Source organism: Megalobrama amblycephala, linkage group LG1 (genome assembly GCF_018812025.1).
Source record: "Megalobrama amblycephala isolate DHTTF-2021 linkage group LG1, ASM1881202v1, whole genome shotgun sequence".
Classification (NCBI taxonomy): Eukaryota; Metazoa; Chordata; class Actinopteri; order Cypriniformes; family Xenocyprididae; genus Megalobrama; species Megalobrama amblycephala.
Genome location: NC_063044.1, coordinates 787,494 through 802,818, shown reverse-complemented (window position 1 = coordinate 802,818; position 15,325 = coordinate 787,494). Strand labels below are relative to the sequence as shown.

The 15,325-nt window shown below is 38.2% G+C and overlaps 1 protein-coding gene and 1 pseudogene across 3 annotated transcripts; both read left to right on the top strand.

Annotated features, from left to right (window-relative positions):
• LOC125280200 overlaps positions 1 to 15,325 on the top strand; it is a 128,924-nt pseudogene that overhangs the window by 23,471 nt on the left and 90,128 nt on the right.
• Positions 1,948 to 14,915, top strand: LOC125242959. 3 transcript variants are annotated; one of them, XM_048152317.1, is made up of 7 exons: positions 1,948 to 2,157; positions 3,772 to 3,801; positions 4,576 to 4,863; positions 5,009 to 5,137; positions 6,044 to 6,114; positions 10,984 to 11,070; positions 13,400 to 14,915. In XM_048152317.1, the coding sequence occupies exons 3-7, from the start codon at positions 4,593 to 4,595 to the stop codon at positions 13,712 to 13,714; spliced, it is 873 nt and encodes a 290-aa protein (XP_048008274.1). In that variant the 5' UTR covers positions 1,948 to 2,157; positions 3,772 to 3,801; positions 4,576 to 4,592; the 3' UTR covers positions 13,715 to 14,915. The 3 variants fall into 3 exon arrangements, with proteins under 3 accessions (XP_048008274.1, XP_048008183.1, XP_048008099.1); XM_048152226.1 differs by lacking the exon at positions 3,772 to 3,801 and having other exon boundaries at positions 1,950 to 2,157; positions 6,047 to 6,114; XM_048152142.1 differs by lacking the exon at positions 3,772 to 3,801 and having other exon boundaries at positions 1,953 to 2,157.

Sequence of the window (15,325 nt, the reverse complement as noted above, 5' to 3'; positions counted from 1 at the left end):
TAAAGGCATGTATTCAGCTTACTCATAAAGTAATAATAGTAGGCAAATAATAAAATATGGCCTATCACTTATGTTATGTTGCTTGCTATGCTATTACACATTGGCCAACAATATTCATTTTTCTGCCCAACTAGCTTAACCAGACAGTAAAATGTGATTTTGTAACATGTAACTTTATTTTTAAACAAACGTAATAACCTACTTTAATATTTTACTGTAAAGTTGTGCAATTTTGTAGGATTTATGGTATTGTGTGTTATTTATTTGCCTCAATTTGTAATAATTTAAGTATATACATTTATATAAAATAGCAAAATTTTATGTTAAATCCACTTTAAAGGTGCCCTAGATTCAGAAATTGAATTTACCTCGGCATCGTTAAATAACAAGAGTTCAGTACATGGAAATGACATACAGTGAGTCTCAAACTCCATTGTTTCCTCCTTCTTATGTAAATCTCATTTGTTTAAAAGACCTCCGAAGAACAGGCGAATCTCAACATAACAAAGACTGTTACGTAACAGTCAGGATCATTAATATGTACGCCCCCAATATTTGCATATGCCAGCCCATGTTCCCAACATTATGAAAGGCATTAGACAAGGACAGAACGTCTGGATCTATGCAGAGCTGAATCATCAGACTAGGTAAGCAAGCAAGGACAATAGCAAAAAATAGCAGATGCTCATTTCTAATTATGCCCCAAAATAGGCAGTTAAAAAAATGAATTAAAAAAATATATGGGGTATTTTAGCTGACACTTCACAGACACATTCAGGGGACACCTTAGACTTATATTACATCTTTTTAAAAAAAAGTTCTAGGGCACCTTTAATAAAGATCTACATTTCTAAATGTCATTCATAGTGATAGACGAAAAATGTGCCTGTGTTTAGTGGACGATTACTGCCATCTACTGGAAAGCAAACACTTAATTAAATTAAAATTAAAATAACATGATTTTTTAACTACAGCCACTCGATGGCTAGGGAATTAATCAATGGTTCACATTATAAAATCATTATTATAACTATAAAAATAACTCTATATCAAATTTTAGCATTTTTTGTACTATCATTTGTACTATCATGGGTATTTAAAGATATTTTTGAAAAATACAATTAATTACAAGGCTTTAGAGAACAGTGCACTATTGCAGACTTACATACTGAGGTTTAAATTACATTATTTCAATATAGTCAGTCGTGAATTAAAGTGGGCCGGTCTAAGGCATGAAACTCCAGGGCTGAAAATTAGTCCCAATCTGGCCCTGTTACCACTACAAACACAAAGGACGTATCACTCAAAGATCAAGCACACACTCACCTGCACTTCTGTATTCTCTGCTGTGTGTCTAATAAACATCATTAACTGTTATCTTCAGTCTGCGACCCTTCTGTATTGTAACACATGCATAAGAAACAAATAATGGATGCAAGTTGATACAAGCAAGCAGGAATAATACACTGATAATACACATCCCAGCTAAGAAAAATGTGTTCTTATGTTTTGTTAACATTCCCATAATGTTATGAAAACGTTATTTGTTTTTTAAATGTTCAAAACATCCAGTGTTTTTTTTTTATTTTATTTTTATTTTTTTTTATGTAGTTAGTTGTTTATGTGAACATTAGAGGAATATTCATTTCTATAATTTTAAACATGTTATGAAAAAGATATTTCAGAACTGAATTTTAAAAAATGGACGTTTAAATGTTCAAAAACATTAAGAAATAACGTTTTCATAACTTAATGGAAATGTAAACAAAACATAAGAACTTTTTTTGTTGACTGGGAAATAAACCAACATCTAACGGCCTTAAGACTTTTAAATAATATAGTTGATCATTGATAAATTGTACTTGAAACCACTTTGTATCTATGATTAAGGGTTTCCTAAACCCGCTTTTTGTTGTTTAGTTTTACGTCACCACTTGTTTGGCCCAGTTACGAACGACGTCATCGTCTTCTGTTCTCTCATTGGTTAAAACTTCATTCTTCTGTTGGCAGTTTCTGCGCTCGTTTGCTGAAGAAGGCACGATGTAAACACCAGTAAATTCACACATGGATTTTCAATTATGGTCGTTGTTTTCGCGAAAATCTTCGCTCTGCTTTGTGTTTTGCTTCTTTATGGGATTTCGCCGTCAACTCAAGCAGGTAAAGTTATTAATTTACCTCAATCATCAGAGAACGAAAGTGAAAGTAACACGTTACGCTTCTTGAACTAAAATGTATCAATAAATTTTATGTTTGATTATAAATCTATGCTTAACATTGTAGGTTAGTCACCTTAGTCAGGTTAGACGCCATATCGAGTTTAACACGGATGAAAATGAGGATGAGTGTTTACAATTGCTCACACTGAATAACTGTCTCAGATCATATAACATAAGATATCTCATAACTCAGAACTTTCAAAACTGTATTGACTTTTGGTCTACTTCTGGGTTTTTCCTCCTGTTTACAATGTTTCATTTAACACACCGTACAAATCACACACTGTGTACTTCAATTCCTCACAGCCTCGTTTGCATTCTGTCAAAAATAAACATGGCGCTACACTAACTGTTAGACTTGGGTAAAGTTGGTTTTATATTCGCACATTCGGACATCCGTATTCAATAGTCTTGTTAATCACATTGGACAACTTCGGTACAGTTGGTTTTATATTTGCACATTCGGACATCCGTATTCAATAGTCTTGTTAATCACACTACATTGGACAACTTCGGTAAAGTTGGTTTTATATTCGCACATTCGGAATCCGTATCAATAGCCTTGTTATCACACTACATTGGACTTCAGTGGACATTCAAAGTAAATATGCCTTAAAACAATACTTGCCTATTTTGATCGACTGTGAAAAATGTTGTAAGTTGACAATCGTTGGTTTAATATCACGTTGCTGCTTAAAATTCGCAAACATTAATTTATTGCACATTTATTGGAAAGTCTGAATTTATCAGAAGTCCGAATGTGCAAATATAAAACCAACTTTACCGAAGTAACTGTTAGGCCTACTAAGTCTACGAGCTTTATCAGGGTTTCTGCAGGTTTCATCAAATCTAATTATTGCTTTTAATGCCTTTTTAATGCCATTTTTTAAATACCACATCTATATGTCTATGTCGCTAAATGTCGATAGGGCGTCATACGGCAATTAAAAAATTCATAATTTCATTGTTGAATTCGCATTCTGCCAAGTGTCAGCCCTTTACATTTGTTTGCTTCTCTGCTGCTTCCCTTTTTGCTCACATAATATATTTTAATACAGCCAAATTCCAAATAAAACTGTTTCATCTATATATTTTTTTCTGGTTTTGTTGTCAGACAATATGAAATGATGACTGAAATACAGCACATTAAAGGTGCAATGTGTAATATTTTTGCAGTAAAATATTAAAAAACCACTAGGCCTATGCTATGTATTTTTTTTGTTTTCACTTTAGTTCTTACAATGTACTTACCCAAATGTTTCCAACTATTTGTAAATCATGAGAAAATTGCAATTTAACGAAAGATTATAGAACCCAAGAGGCGACACTTTGATACTTTTTTGCTAACAGCCACTAGATGGCGCTCCGGTTAGCGCGGCCGCCTTTATGGGGTGAAAATACTAACTGGACCATAAAATCCTTCACATCTTACACACCCAAAATCGGTGAATTTCACTGCCAAATCAGAAGCGCAATAGAACAGTTTTTTAAATTAAGTCACCAGTAAATCGTATGGCTCCTACAGTAAATGTTTATATATGTTTTATTTTACCAGTTGAGGAATCCAACCATTCATCCATCTGAGGTAACGTAGTTAGCCTACTTTATTGAGTATTTCCATTTTATGCTACTTTACACATTTATTAATAGTAAATTAATAATTAATAAATTTAAGATCATCATGTTTGCAGCGAACAAAATATTTCAGACCTAGTGGAGTAATAGGTCTGATTTGAAAATGCTACATTGTACGCTACAAACATAATGATCTTATAATACATGATGCATTGCTGTGTCCGTTATCACATACTTCACACTTTTGGACACTTTTGCTTTAACGGACATTAGAACAGGCCTGTAGCGACCTCTAACGGACAGAATTCTTACATACTGCACCTTTAATATGCCTACTCATAAAAAACATATTAAGTAAATGAGATAACTGAGGCAAAAGTTATACTCATAGTTAATAGTGAATAAGTTTCCCCACATCTTTCTTTTGCTGAAATGTCTTCACTGTGTTTTATGTGCTTTACCCACCTCATGTTTAACTCAGTGTTTCTCAAACTTTTTCTGCCATTCCCCACTTTGGAGGTGGGGAAGGGTTCCAAGCCCCACTTGTCCCCAATCGTCCCAACAAAATGATAATAAATTAGGCTTTTAGATTATCTGTTAAAATTTGTGTGAAATGTATTTTATTAACATCACATTTAAAAAAAAACATAACTTCAAATAGCAGCATTAGAAACTTTCAAATAGAGAAAAAAAGTGCAATTATATTATTACTTTGAATATGAATAGACTTTGTTCAAAAGTAAAAAAAAATAACTAATTGATGAACTGATTCCTGTGTTTTCAGCTCCTCCAGATGTTCATATGTTTGCAATAAGGTATATCAAGTACAAAACCAGGCTGAAACTCACCTGTATGGTCACTGGCTTCTACCACAAAGACCTGATGATGAACATCAGGAAATATCGCGCATCTCTGCCTGAAAATGAGATTAAATCCACAGGAATCAGACCAAACCATGATGGATCCTTCCAGATGAAGAAGAGTGTGGAGATCAAGGAGGGGGATGAAAGAGCAGTATATTACTGTTGGGTGTTACACAAATCCCTCAAAGAACCAATTATCAACATATGGGGTAATTAAAGCAGTAACACAGAGAAGCAGAAATATCACCTGGTATTAGAATAAAAAATAATTTTAAGTTATAAATTTGTATTTTTTTTTTTTTTTTGTAATATCCTTAATTAAAACTATTTTTCATCTACTTTGCATTTGTATAGATGGAAAATGCTGGGATTGCCCACCAGAGATTCCCACTGGAGCAGTGATTGTAGCAGTGATTGGAGCAGTGATTGTAGCAGAGCTTGTCCTGGCAGCTTTTGGTTTTTTGGTTTTCAAAAGGATTAATGGTGAGTAGTGACTGATCAGTGATGATCCACACACTTTTGTTTCTGATTTTGTGTTGTAAAGGAATAATTCACAGTGAAGTGGATCAGTGGGTAGTGCGAGTGCCTGAAGACCTCTGATTCAAGTGAATAAATAAAGATGTTTTTGAGAGAAGATTATAGTGGTTTAAAGTCTTAGAGTCTCTACTGATGAGAGACATGCAAAATGGGCTCCATGAACAGTGTGAAAAACCACTTCCTTTCTGTCCTAGAGCTTTTAGATCAGGAGTGTCCAATCCTGGAGGTTCTGGAGTTTAGCTTCAAATGAAATGCCAGTGCAGCAAAACATCCCCAGCTAAAACATATGACCAGATGCTTTCCTAAACAGTTGTTTTAAACATTTATCAGGTAAATTTCAAGTAGATTTATACCACAGTACTGTAGACCAGTGTTTCCCAACTCTGTTCCTGGAGGCACACCAGCAGTGCACATTTTGGATGTCTCATTTATCTGACCCAAATATTTCTGGTCTTGGAGTCTCTACTAACAGTTTGATGAGTTTAAACTTGTTTAGTTCAAATGAATCTGGACTCAAAAGCGTAACAGACATAGATTGTCCAGTGTTGTAATAGAGTAGAAAAAATCTCAAAAAGTTCAAAATCTCGGATGTGAGCTTAAATCGCTGCTTAATCTCTGGCGAATACAGTATGCCCGTTACACATCTCATGCTATTTTTATTTTAGAATTAATCAATAAATGCATAATTTGTCTGCCACAAATCTAAACTGGTCTCATGAATCTCATCAAAAACACAAGCTTTTCACAACCATTTAATTTTTTGTTTCATATTTTTTGTGTCCAAAATTTTTAGATAGATTATCTCATGTACAGCAATGTGAGATACACTTTGATTTTTCACTGTTTCTCCAGCAGGACGAGAAAATACTGGTGAAATATCAGACGTCAATGTGACTAGCTCTCAGGAGGATCTTTACCCACTGGTAATTATATTCAGACAGGGGGATTTTGTGTGATTCCACCCCCACTGCCTGCCATCCACCCCACCCCCAATGTTTTGAATTATTATTATTATGCTACTTTTATTATTAAATTAATATTACAATTCATTTTCACCACAAAAATGTCATAGCGCATGACTGCATAACCAACATGCTGTGATGATAATAGAAGATCTTAGATTAGCTTATCCTCATTTAAAAAAACAACTTGCTTAACACAAAATACTTATCTTCTCATTTGTTTTCACTACGTTTGGGCCACAGGGGAAATAATAAGAAAATAAATTAACCCCTGGTTTCACAGACAAGGCTTAAGCTAGTCTTAGACTAAAATACATGTTTGAGATGTTTTAACTGAAAGAAACTTGTACTGACATATCCTAAAATATGTCAGTGTCATTGTTTTATATCAAGATGCACAGTAATGTGTTTTCTGGTGTACATTTATAAAAGCTACTTAAATATCCTAATTGAACTAATCCCTGTTTGTGAAACCAGGCCCATTTATGCACATGGGGCTTATACTAGACACTTCAAGTGACTTCCTTGGTATTGTGTTCTACCACTAGGTTTTCTGGGTTATAAGGGGGTTATGTTTTTTGTCTGCTCTGCACCTGTGTTGTGGTGCGAGTGGCACAGAACTAGTAAAGTGGTTATCTGTTCAGCCGTGTGTGTTTCATGTTGAATAGCTAACTGAACTACTCCAACATAACATTGTCGATGAGGATGGCTGAGTTTAGCTTACCATTGCCGGCCACTTTTCTTCCCATGCCTGGTGAACAGTCTATTCCATGGGCGAGCTGAATTGATGGCTTCACAGTGTATCTCAAGACCATGGACTATGATGATATACCAGATCGAAAGGAAAATCACTCTGCTTCGTCACTGCCTCAGGGTTGAGGCGCAGAGAATATATCGTGCCCTCAGGGAAGCTGAGACGTATGAGGAAGTGGTCGCTCTTCTTGCACACCAGTTCATGGGCCAACAGCGAGTCATACTCCGCCGATATAAACTACACAAGCACCTTCAGCGAACGAGTAAGTCCGTGCAAGTTTATGTGACTAATCTGCATGACATGGAGCGCTCATGCAATTATGGGACACTTCAAGATCAGATTGTTTGTGATCAGCTTATTGAAGGAATACTATGTGACAAGACTCTGGAAAAACTGTTGTTAGAACCTGACGAATTGACACTAAACCAAGCAGTTGTAATTGCACTGCAAGTGGAGGCTGCTCTTGAATGCTCCACACTGCTCGCTGAGACGCACCATTCCTATGGACGTTCCTACGCAACAGCTCCGATTTTCCTGCCATTCAGGCCACTGCCATTTACCCACAGAAAAGACTGAAGATAACAATGAAGGTTTTCCTGTGCAATTTGCACAGTTACAGAGAAACCAACGAAGTTTGAGCTTTTGTGGCAACTGTGGCTCCAGTTTGCACAATTCAAGAGCCCAAAATTGTCCTGCACGTGGACAGACATGCAGGAAGTGTTTAAAAAAAATTCACTTTGCTAAAGTTTGCCGGTCGGCTCCTGCTACACAAGCAGCACGGAGGAGACCCTCATCTGTCCGTAATGACTACACTGAGATCAGCTGTATCAGCTGGCCAGGCAGCTTTTAGGACATGTACTGTGCTGCTGGAGGAGGTGAGCCTTCCATTCCTGATGGATACGGAAGCAGCGGCATCTTTGCCTAATGCCAGTATTTATCACAAGTTTTTCTCACATCTGCCATTACAGCTGCCCTGCACCTCCCTCTGTGGTTAAGACAGCTCCAAGATTGTGATGCTCGGCATTCTTCGGGTCTCAGTACGTTACGGCTCTAAACATCTGCCATCATTTCCTTTCTACATTACTAAGCGGGGAGCCAACCTTCTGGTACTTGATCTATTTACAAGCTTGGGTTTCACACTTCGAGATGAAAAGGGCTCTGATATTCATCATGTCACCTCCACCTGGCAACAGAGATGGCCATCGTTGTTTGACAGACTGGGCTGCCTTAAAACATTCACCCATAGGCCTTTGGTTGACCCTGGTGTGCCGCCGGTCATACAGCCCCTGTACAGAATTCCCCAAGCCCTGCGAGAGGAAGTTACTGCGGAGCTTCAAATGATACTGGACATGGGAGTTATTGAGCCAGTCAATGCATCCCCCTGGATTTCTAACATGGTCATCGCCAAAAAAAATGCCTTACGTCTAGGGGCATTGCCCCTCTTCAGTCAAATATTAAGGCAATACACAGAATCCCAGAGCCCACCTCCACCTCCAAGGTGGCCTCATTTCTGGGCATGAGGGCCTGTTACCTTATTTTCCTGCCTTAGTACTCCCAAACCATGGCACCCCTTCACCAGTTACTAAAGAAAGAAGAGCCATGGAACTTGACTAGTGCATGCTCCGAGGCCGTTCAAACACTTAAGTCCCAGCTTACCACACCTTCTGTCCTAGCTCATTTCAATCCCAACAGTCAGCCTATTGTCACCTATGATGCCTGTCTGGACAGAACCGAGTGGAAAGACCTGTAGTATTTGCCTCCAGATCTTTGACCCCTACGGAACAGCGCTACTCTGTAGGTGAATGCGAGGCCCTTGCTTGTGTCTGGGCAACTGAAAGATGGCATCTCTTCTTCTATGGTCGGCATTTCACCCTCCACAGAGACTGTGAACCGTGTCTACTCAGTGGAAAGACTGGACAACCGGTCTCACCCCCTTTGCAGACTGTTCCATGGCCATCTCATTCATGGGAGCACCTTCAACAAGACATTTGTGGGGAAATTCATGGCCATGGCGTTCCCCACCATCAATGCTTTCTGGTGGTCGTGTATGATCTCCATTCTAAATGGCCTGAGGTAATACCAGCTGGGACAGTGACAACACAGACCATCACTCAAATACTGGAGAGTCTGTTTGCTCGCTGAGGCATGCCCCGTGCCATCACTACTGACAATGGGCCACAGTTTACCTCTGCAGACTTCTCCACCTTCCTGTGCAGTAAAGGAATTAAGTATTTCCATGCCGCACTCTACCATCCCCAGGCAAATGGTGGGGTCGAAAGATTCAACCAAAGCCTTAAGAATGGCATTCGTGCACACCAGGCCCAGGGGTATACATTCCAAACAGCACTCAACCTAACGCTGATGCATTACAGAGCTAGCCAGCACACCACCACTCAGGCCTCTCCTGCTCTGCTCATGCTTCGCCGAGAGATGGAATTGCCGTAGGGACAGACTCAGACCACAAGAATTGTCAGCTGCAGTGGCAGGTGGCACCTGGGCAGCAGTCAAAGCTGCCGTGACTTCAAACCAGCGAATGAAGGTCAACTTGCAAATATGAAAGACACAGAAGACAGAAGACACAAGGCCAACCCTAGTAAGATAACAGTTCTAGACTGGGTTTGGGTGCAAAGACCCCACCGTAACATCAAAATGGCATCGTTTTGGTCTAAACCTCTCCAGGTCCTGCCACATTCTTGAGCGATGGTTCTCACAGGCATGCTAGCAGACTGCGGAAAGTGCCAACCCCTTTTAACTCAAACATGTGCTCACAGGCAAGGAAGCCTAGTGGAGGACCAACACACAGCACGGCTTTTGCACCACCATCACCGGGGCCAGTACAACCATGGACAGGCCGAGTGCTTCAAAGTTCCCCTGTCAGGGTGGTCCCGCAACAATCTCCACAAGCTGTGGGGCCTCAACCTCTTCAGCCACTGCTTGATGAGAATCAGGAGGGCCAGGAGGTGCCGCAGTAAACAGTAACTGAGGCTGAGGGTCAGCTGATTCGAGCAAAGGCTCGTCCCGCATACCTAAAGGACTTTATCACTGATGTTCATGCTTAGGTGTTTAGTGATTTTTCTCTAGCTATAGCTTGAGATAGCACAGTTTATTTAGTTCTTTTGTTCTCTGGAAGATAGCATGAGCTGAAGCAACTCTGAAGGGCTCAGTTTGGGAGCTTCTGAGTCACTGAACATTCCCTCATTCATAAGGCTGATACTACATCCTGTACCAATTTCAAAGTTCACAAGTCTGCCTTTAACATGCAACTCTACAGTGAGGGGTTCCTCAGTTTTTACACGTCAAAGGGAATGTTTCTTCATATTCATCAATCACATTATTTTCACGTACATTGAGTGCTTGTTGCAGACGCACTCCTTTTCATTTTTTACCACCCAGGTGAAAATAATACTATAGTGTTTTTGAACCATACTATAGTAAAGTACTTGAATTAATTTGTTGTGGTACTTCTATAGTTGCTGTGATAATAAAACAACTACAATAATATAAATAAATTACTTTACCCAATACTGTATTGTTTTCTACATCTATAGGCTATTATACTACAATATACACTACAGTTTACTTTAGTAAAAACTAAAGTATACCAAAGTATTTATAAAAGTTTATCAGTTCACTATAGTTAATACTACAGTATGCTGTAGCATTCATTAACAAAGTGTTGTAAATACTATACAGTATACTACAATTTACTAAAGTATGGTTCAAAAACATTAGTATTTACTATAGTGTTTTTTCACCTGGGCAGTTACGGTTTGTCCACTCTGTTTGCGACAGGCCCTGGCGATATGGCCTATTTTCCCACACACATAACATCCCACACTTCTTAAATCTGCATTTGTTGGCTTTGTGTTTTTCTAGTGCATCTGTAGCTTTCTCTGGTGTCTTTTTGGGATAATGATTATCATGCAGAATGTATTGTGTGTGTATTAATGTGTTTATGTGAGCATTAATATATGCATATATAGTGAAGGGAAGAGCTCAGGCACAATTAATACCTTTCACTGCAACTGTACTTTTCACAATATTTTATCAATTTTTCATTGCCTCCTTATTTTAAGGAAAGTGAAGTGCATGAGAGAAATCGACCAACCTTAGTGCACCTTCAAGAGACCAAGGTCCCTGGTCCTCCACACAGTTTTTATCAGGTAGGCAGATACATGTTGGATATGCTATGCTATGCTATGCTATGGCTATAGTATAATCTCTTATTTTGATAATTAAGAACCAACTGCGATGTCTCTGCTTGAAAGTGAGTCTCAGACCCTTTCCTCATAGCCATAGAGAGGGATATCACAGTGAAGTCATAAACATCTTCAATCACATGGCTCACAGAAGATTGCTGTTGTAATTTTAAAGAAGCCCTGAAACCCTGTATATCTATATATTATAACTGTCATTAACCCTCTATGGTACGGTGTTACCTCCAGGCAACATGGTCTACTTTAGGTTGTTTTTAAAGGTGCCCAAGAACGTTTTTTCACAAGATGTAATATAAGTCTAAGGTGTCTCCTGAATGTGTCTGTGAAGCTTTAGCTCGAAATACCCCATAGATTTTTTTAAATTAATTACAAGATGTTCGTCATGCATGCTGCATGCATGCTTCGAATTATGTGAGTAAAGTATTTATTTGGATGTTAAAGTTTTATTCTGAGTGAATTTGAGGCTGTCCTCCGTGGCTAACGGCTAATGCTACACTGTTGGAGAGATTTATAAAGAATGAAGTTGTGTTTATGCATTATACAGACTGCAAGTCTTTAAAAAATGAAAATAGCGACGGCTCTTGTCTCCGTGAATACAGTAAGAAATGATGGTAACTTTAACCTCATTTAACAGTACATTAGCAACATGCTAACGAAACTTTTAGAAAGACAATTTACAAATATCAGTAAAAATATCATGCTATCATGGATTATGTCAGTTATTATTGCTCCTTCTGCCATTTTTCGCTGTTGTTCTTGCTTACCTAGTCTGATGATTCGGCTGTGTGCAGCTCCAGACGTTAACTGGCTGCCCTTGTCTAATGCCTTTTATAATGCTGGGAACATCATGGGCTGGCATTATGCAAATATTGGGGCATACACCCCGACTGTTACGTAACAGTTGGTGTTATGTTGAGATTCGCCTGTTCTTCGGAGGTCGTTTAAACAAATGAGATTTATATAAGAAGGAGGAAACAATGGGGTTTGAGACTCATTGTATGTCTTTTCCATGTACTGAACTCTTGTTATTTAACTATGCCAAGGTAAATTCAATTTTTGAATCAAGGGCACCTTTAATAAAATAAGGCACCAATTAATTGATCAAATGTATCTCAGGACAGAATAACTCAAATACTAATCAATAAAAGTGCATTTTTTTTACATGAAAATGCCAAGTGTTCCAATTTTTCCATTGTGGTACAACATTGCCTCGAGGCAACAAACTTATAAAAAATTAAATAAATTAAAAATTTATGAAAATGTTTATTGACATAGTTAAAGTGTCCAATTTTAAGCAGGAAAAACAACGCAAATATCTTTTTCCACATTGGTATCATATTGCGTACCATAGAGGGTGAATACATATAAAGCTTTTGAGACTATTATTTTGTGTTATTTATTTGGAAGTGGGGGGTGGGGCGTGCCCTTTTTCAGTTGCATTCAGCCTATGGGGCTGTGATGGGGCATGTTCAAGCTCAAACCGGTGCGCAACATTTTGCTACAGTTTCTGGGCTTAACGAAATGTTACCTGGAAACGGTGTGCAACGGGTTTGAGATACATTTTCTCTTGTTTGGTGGGTGTGTAAAAATGTCAGCCCAATCAGCAGCAACATGTTTATAAACCACACAGTATTAAAGAGACAGCTCACACAATGGGTCCAAGTAAGTCGTTTACAAATGTGTCTGCTGCAGCTCGGTATATGCAACAATTGAATATATTAGAAGACGGCATTGAGACATTGAGCTTATTTTGCAGTATAAAATAGGGCTGCACGATTAATCGCATGCTATTCTCACGCGCATTTCGTCAGTAAAGCCGGTTCCCTGATTACCGCTAAATCGCCATCACCTGTTTTTAAACAGAGCGCCTTTTAATAGACGGAGCCGTAGTTCACGGACAAGCCACGCAATATCGCGTTCATTATCGCAGGCGATTCATCTGCGATATGAACGCGATATTGCGTGGCTTTTCAGTGATCTACGGCTCTGTCTATTAAATGCCGCTTCATTTGAAAGCAGGTGATGGCGATTTAGCGGTAATCAGGGAACCGGCTTTACTGACGAAATGCGCGTGAGAATAGCATGCGATTAATCGTGCAGCCCTAGTATAAAACACGTATTTATACCGATTTTATCAAGCTCTGAATTTCATCAAAATTCTTCAAAAAGAACACAAAGAATTTTATTCTTATTTTATTGTAACAGTAAGGCCTCAGTTTTACTCCAGAGACCAATAATCTCTCTGTTCAATAACGTCTGATCTTATATGTCATAGGTCCCTGCAGAGAAGATGGTGTTTCAGACCTGTGCTTCAGAGCAGCTTCTGGAAATCCTGGATTATTTGGAAAGTGACAATCTAAAGAGGTTCAAGTGGTATTTGAAACAACGTGGGTTAGTTCCAGCCTCTCTCATTGAGAATGCAGATAACACTGACGTAGTGGATCAGATGGTGAATAGGTTTACACCAGATGGCGCTTTGATGCTCACAGTGAAAATCCTGAAGGAGATGAATCAAAAACATCTGTCTGAACAGTTAATTCATTATTTAAATAGTGACGAAAATATTTATAAATATAAATATAAGTTTTAATATAATATTTTATAGTTTATATATGACATAGTTGTATACTTTTTTGTAAGACAGCGACAGAAATTTTATTGAACCCAAGATTTTGAACTTTACTGACAAATTTCTGTCAAATGAACAAATAGAACTTAGAGTTGATATGGTTGATTTGATCTTACTTATAAAATAATCATATGCTTTGAATGCTTATTTGTGAAATGGATCAGCTTACAAACAAGGTTGAAGCTTTGAGCACAGAAACTTCAACACTCGTTGGGTGCTTCTCAATTCTTATTTGTGCATCCTCATTTCCTTTCCTTGTTTCCTTTCCTCGCGTCTTAGCTCCACCCCTTCAGGATGCGAGGGAAGGACACAAGGAAAAGATGCGAAGACGGAGGAATTGAATTAAGTGAAATGATATCCTCGCTCCCTTTAGCGTCACTTCAAAGCGTCATCAGCTGCACTCCAGGGATCTATCCATATGTTATTAAAGTTTGGTTATTTAAAAAAATTATAATAAATATTAATAAAGCAAGATGCCCCGTTGAAATATATGAGGTATAAAGTTTATTTAAATTTAAATTATTGTGACAGATATGAAGGGGGAGGAGAATTTATTCGTGCGTCACATTTCTCAACGAGAAAGACTTCCGCAAAGGATGCACCTATCCTCGCTCATAACTCCTCAGGAAGCTTCCTCACTCCTCGATCCTCGCCTCCTCGCGGTGCAATTAGAGAATTGAGATGTCCTTCAAGATGGCTGAGCTCGATCGTTTTCCGGGTCATAGGATGGAGGACGGAGGAGCGAGGAGACGAGGAGGGATATTGAGAAGCACCCGTTGTATCTGAAATTGATGTTTAACTGATTTTCTGTTGATCTTCTCAGAAATGAGACTGAGATGTAATTTTAATTTTAGCTATAAGTGTTAGATGGAAAATAAAGCGAAGGTCTCAAACTTTAGCACTGAAATTGTGTTGCAGTCTTCAAAAGGTGTTACGAGGCAGGCTGCAACCAAACATTGTATTTTATATAAATATGCAGCTGAAACTTGCTACAACAGGAAGCTGTGGGTTCATAAGATCTTTATTTCTATAATGAAATAAATGATGTGATTTCTGCAACAGAAGTAACAGAAGTTTGCCACAACTTGGGCGAAGACATCGTTGCTGTTTTTTATTCTGAACTTTGTTATTAAATAGAAACCAATATATTTGGCCATTTTTATCAAGTCTCAGAGTGAATTATTTTTACATATCCTATTATCAATATCTGAGCATCGAACCTGAATGAGTCTGGCTGGGTTCCCCCTTGAAATCTCCAATTATCGTGCACCGCTCTCAATCCAAACAATCAGAAGGTAAGGCCAAATCTTTGTGATGCTGAAAAAGGACTGTAGAGATATGAGTTTGAGAAATCAGAGATTGAGGGGGATAATAAATACAACATCCAATTAGCAGTTTTATAATTTTGTAATCTAAAACTTAATAATCTAGTGATGGCTGATTTCAAAACTCTGCTTCGAATCTTTTGTGTCGAATCAGTGGTTCGGAGCACCAAAGTCACATAATTTCAGCAGTTTGGCATTTTGACACGTAAATCACTGATTTGAAATAAACAATTTGAAGCAGTGTTTT

Excerpts from the sequence above, each read along its gene's own strand:
- LOC125242959 (XM_048152142.1), top strand. The coding sequence starts at position 2,079 with ATGGTCGTTGTTTTCGCGAAAATCTTCGCTCTGCTTTGTGTTTTGCTT. Across the intron at positions 2,158-4,575 it reads TTCGCCGTCAACTCAAGCAG|CTCCTCCAGATGTTCATATG; the intron begins GTAAAGTTATTA and ends CTGTGTTTTCAG. Across the intron at positions 5,138-6,043 it reads GGTTTTCAAAAGGATTAATG|CAGGACGAGAAAATACTGGT; the intron begins GTGAGTAGTGAC and ends CTGTTTCTCCAG.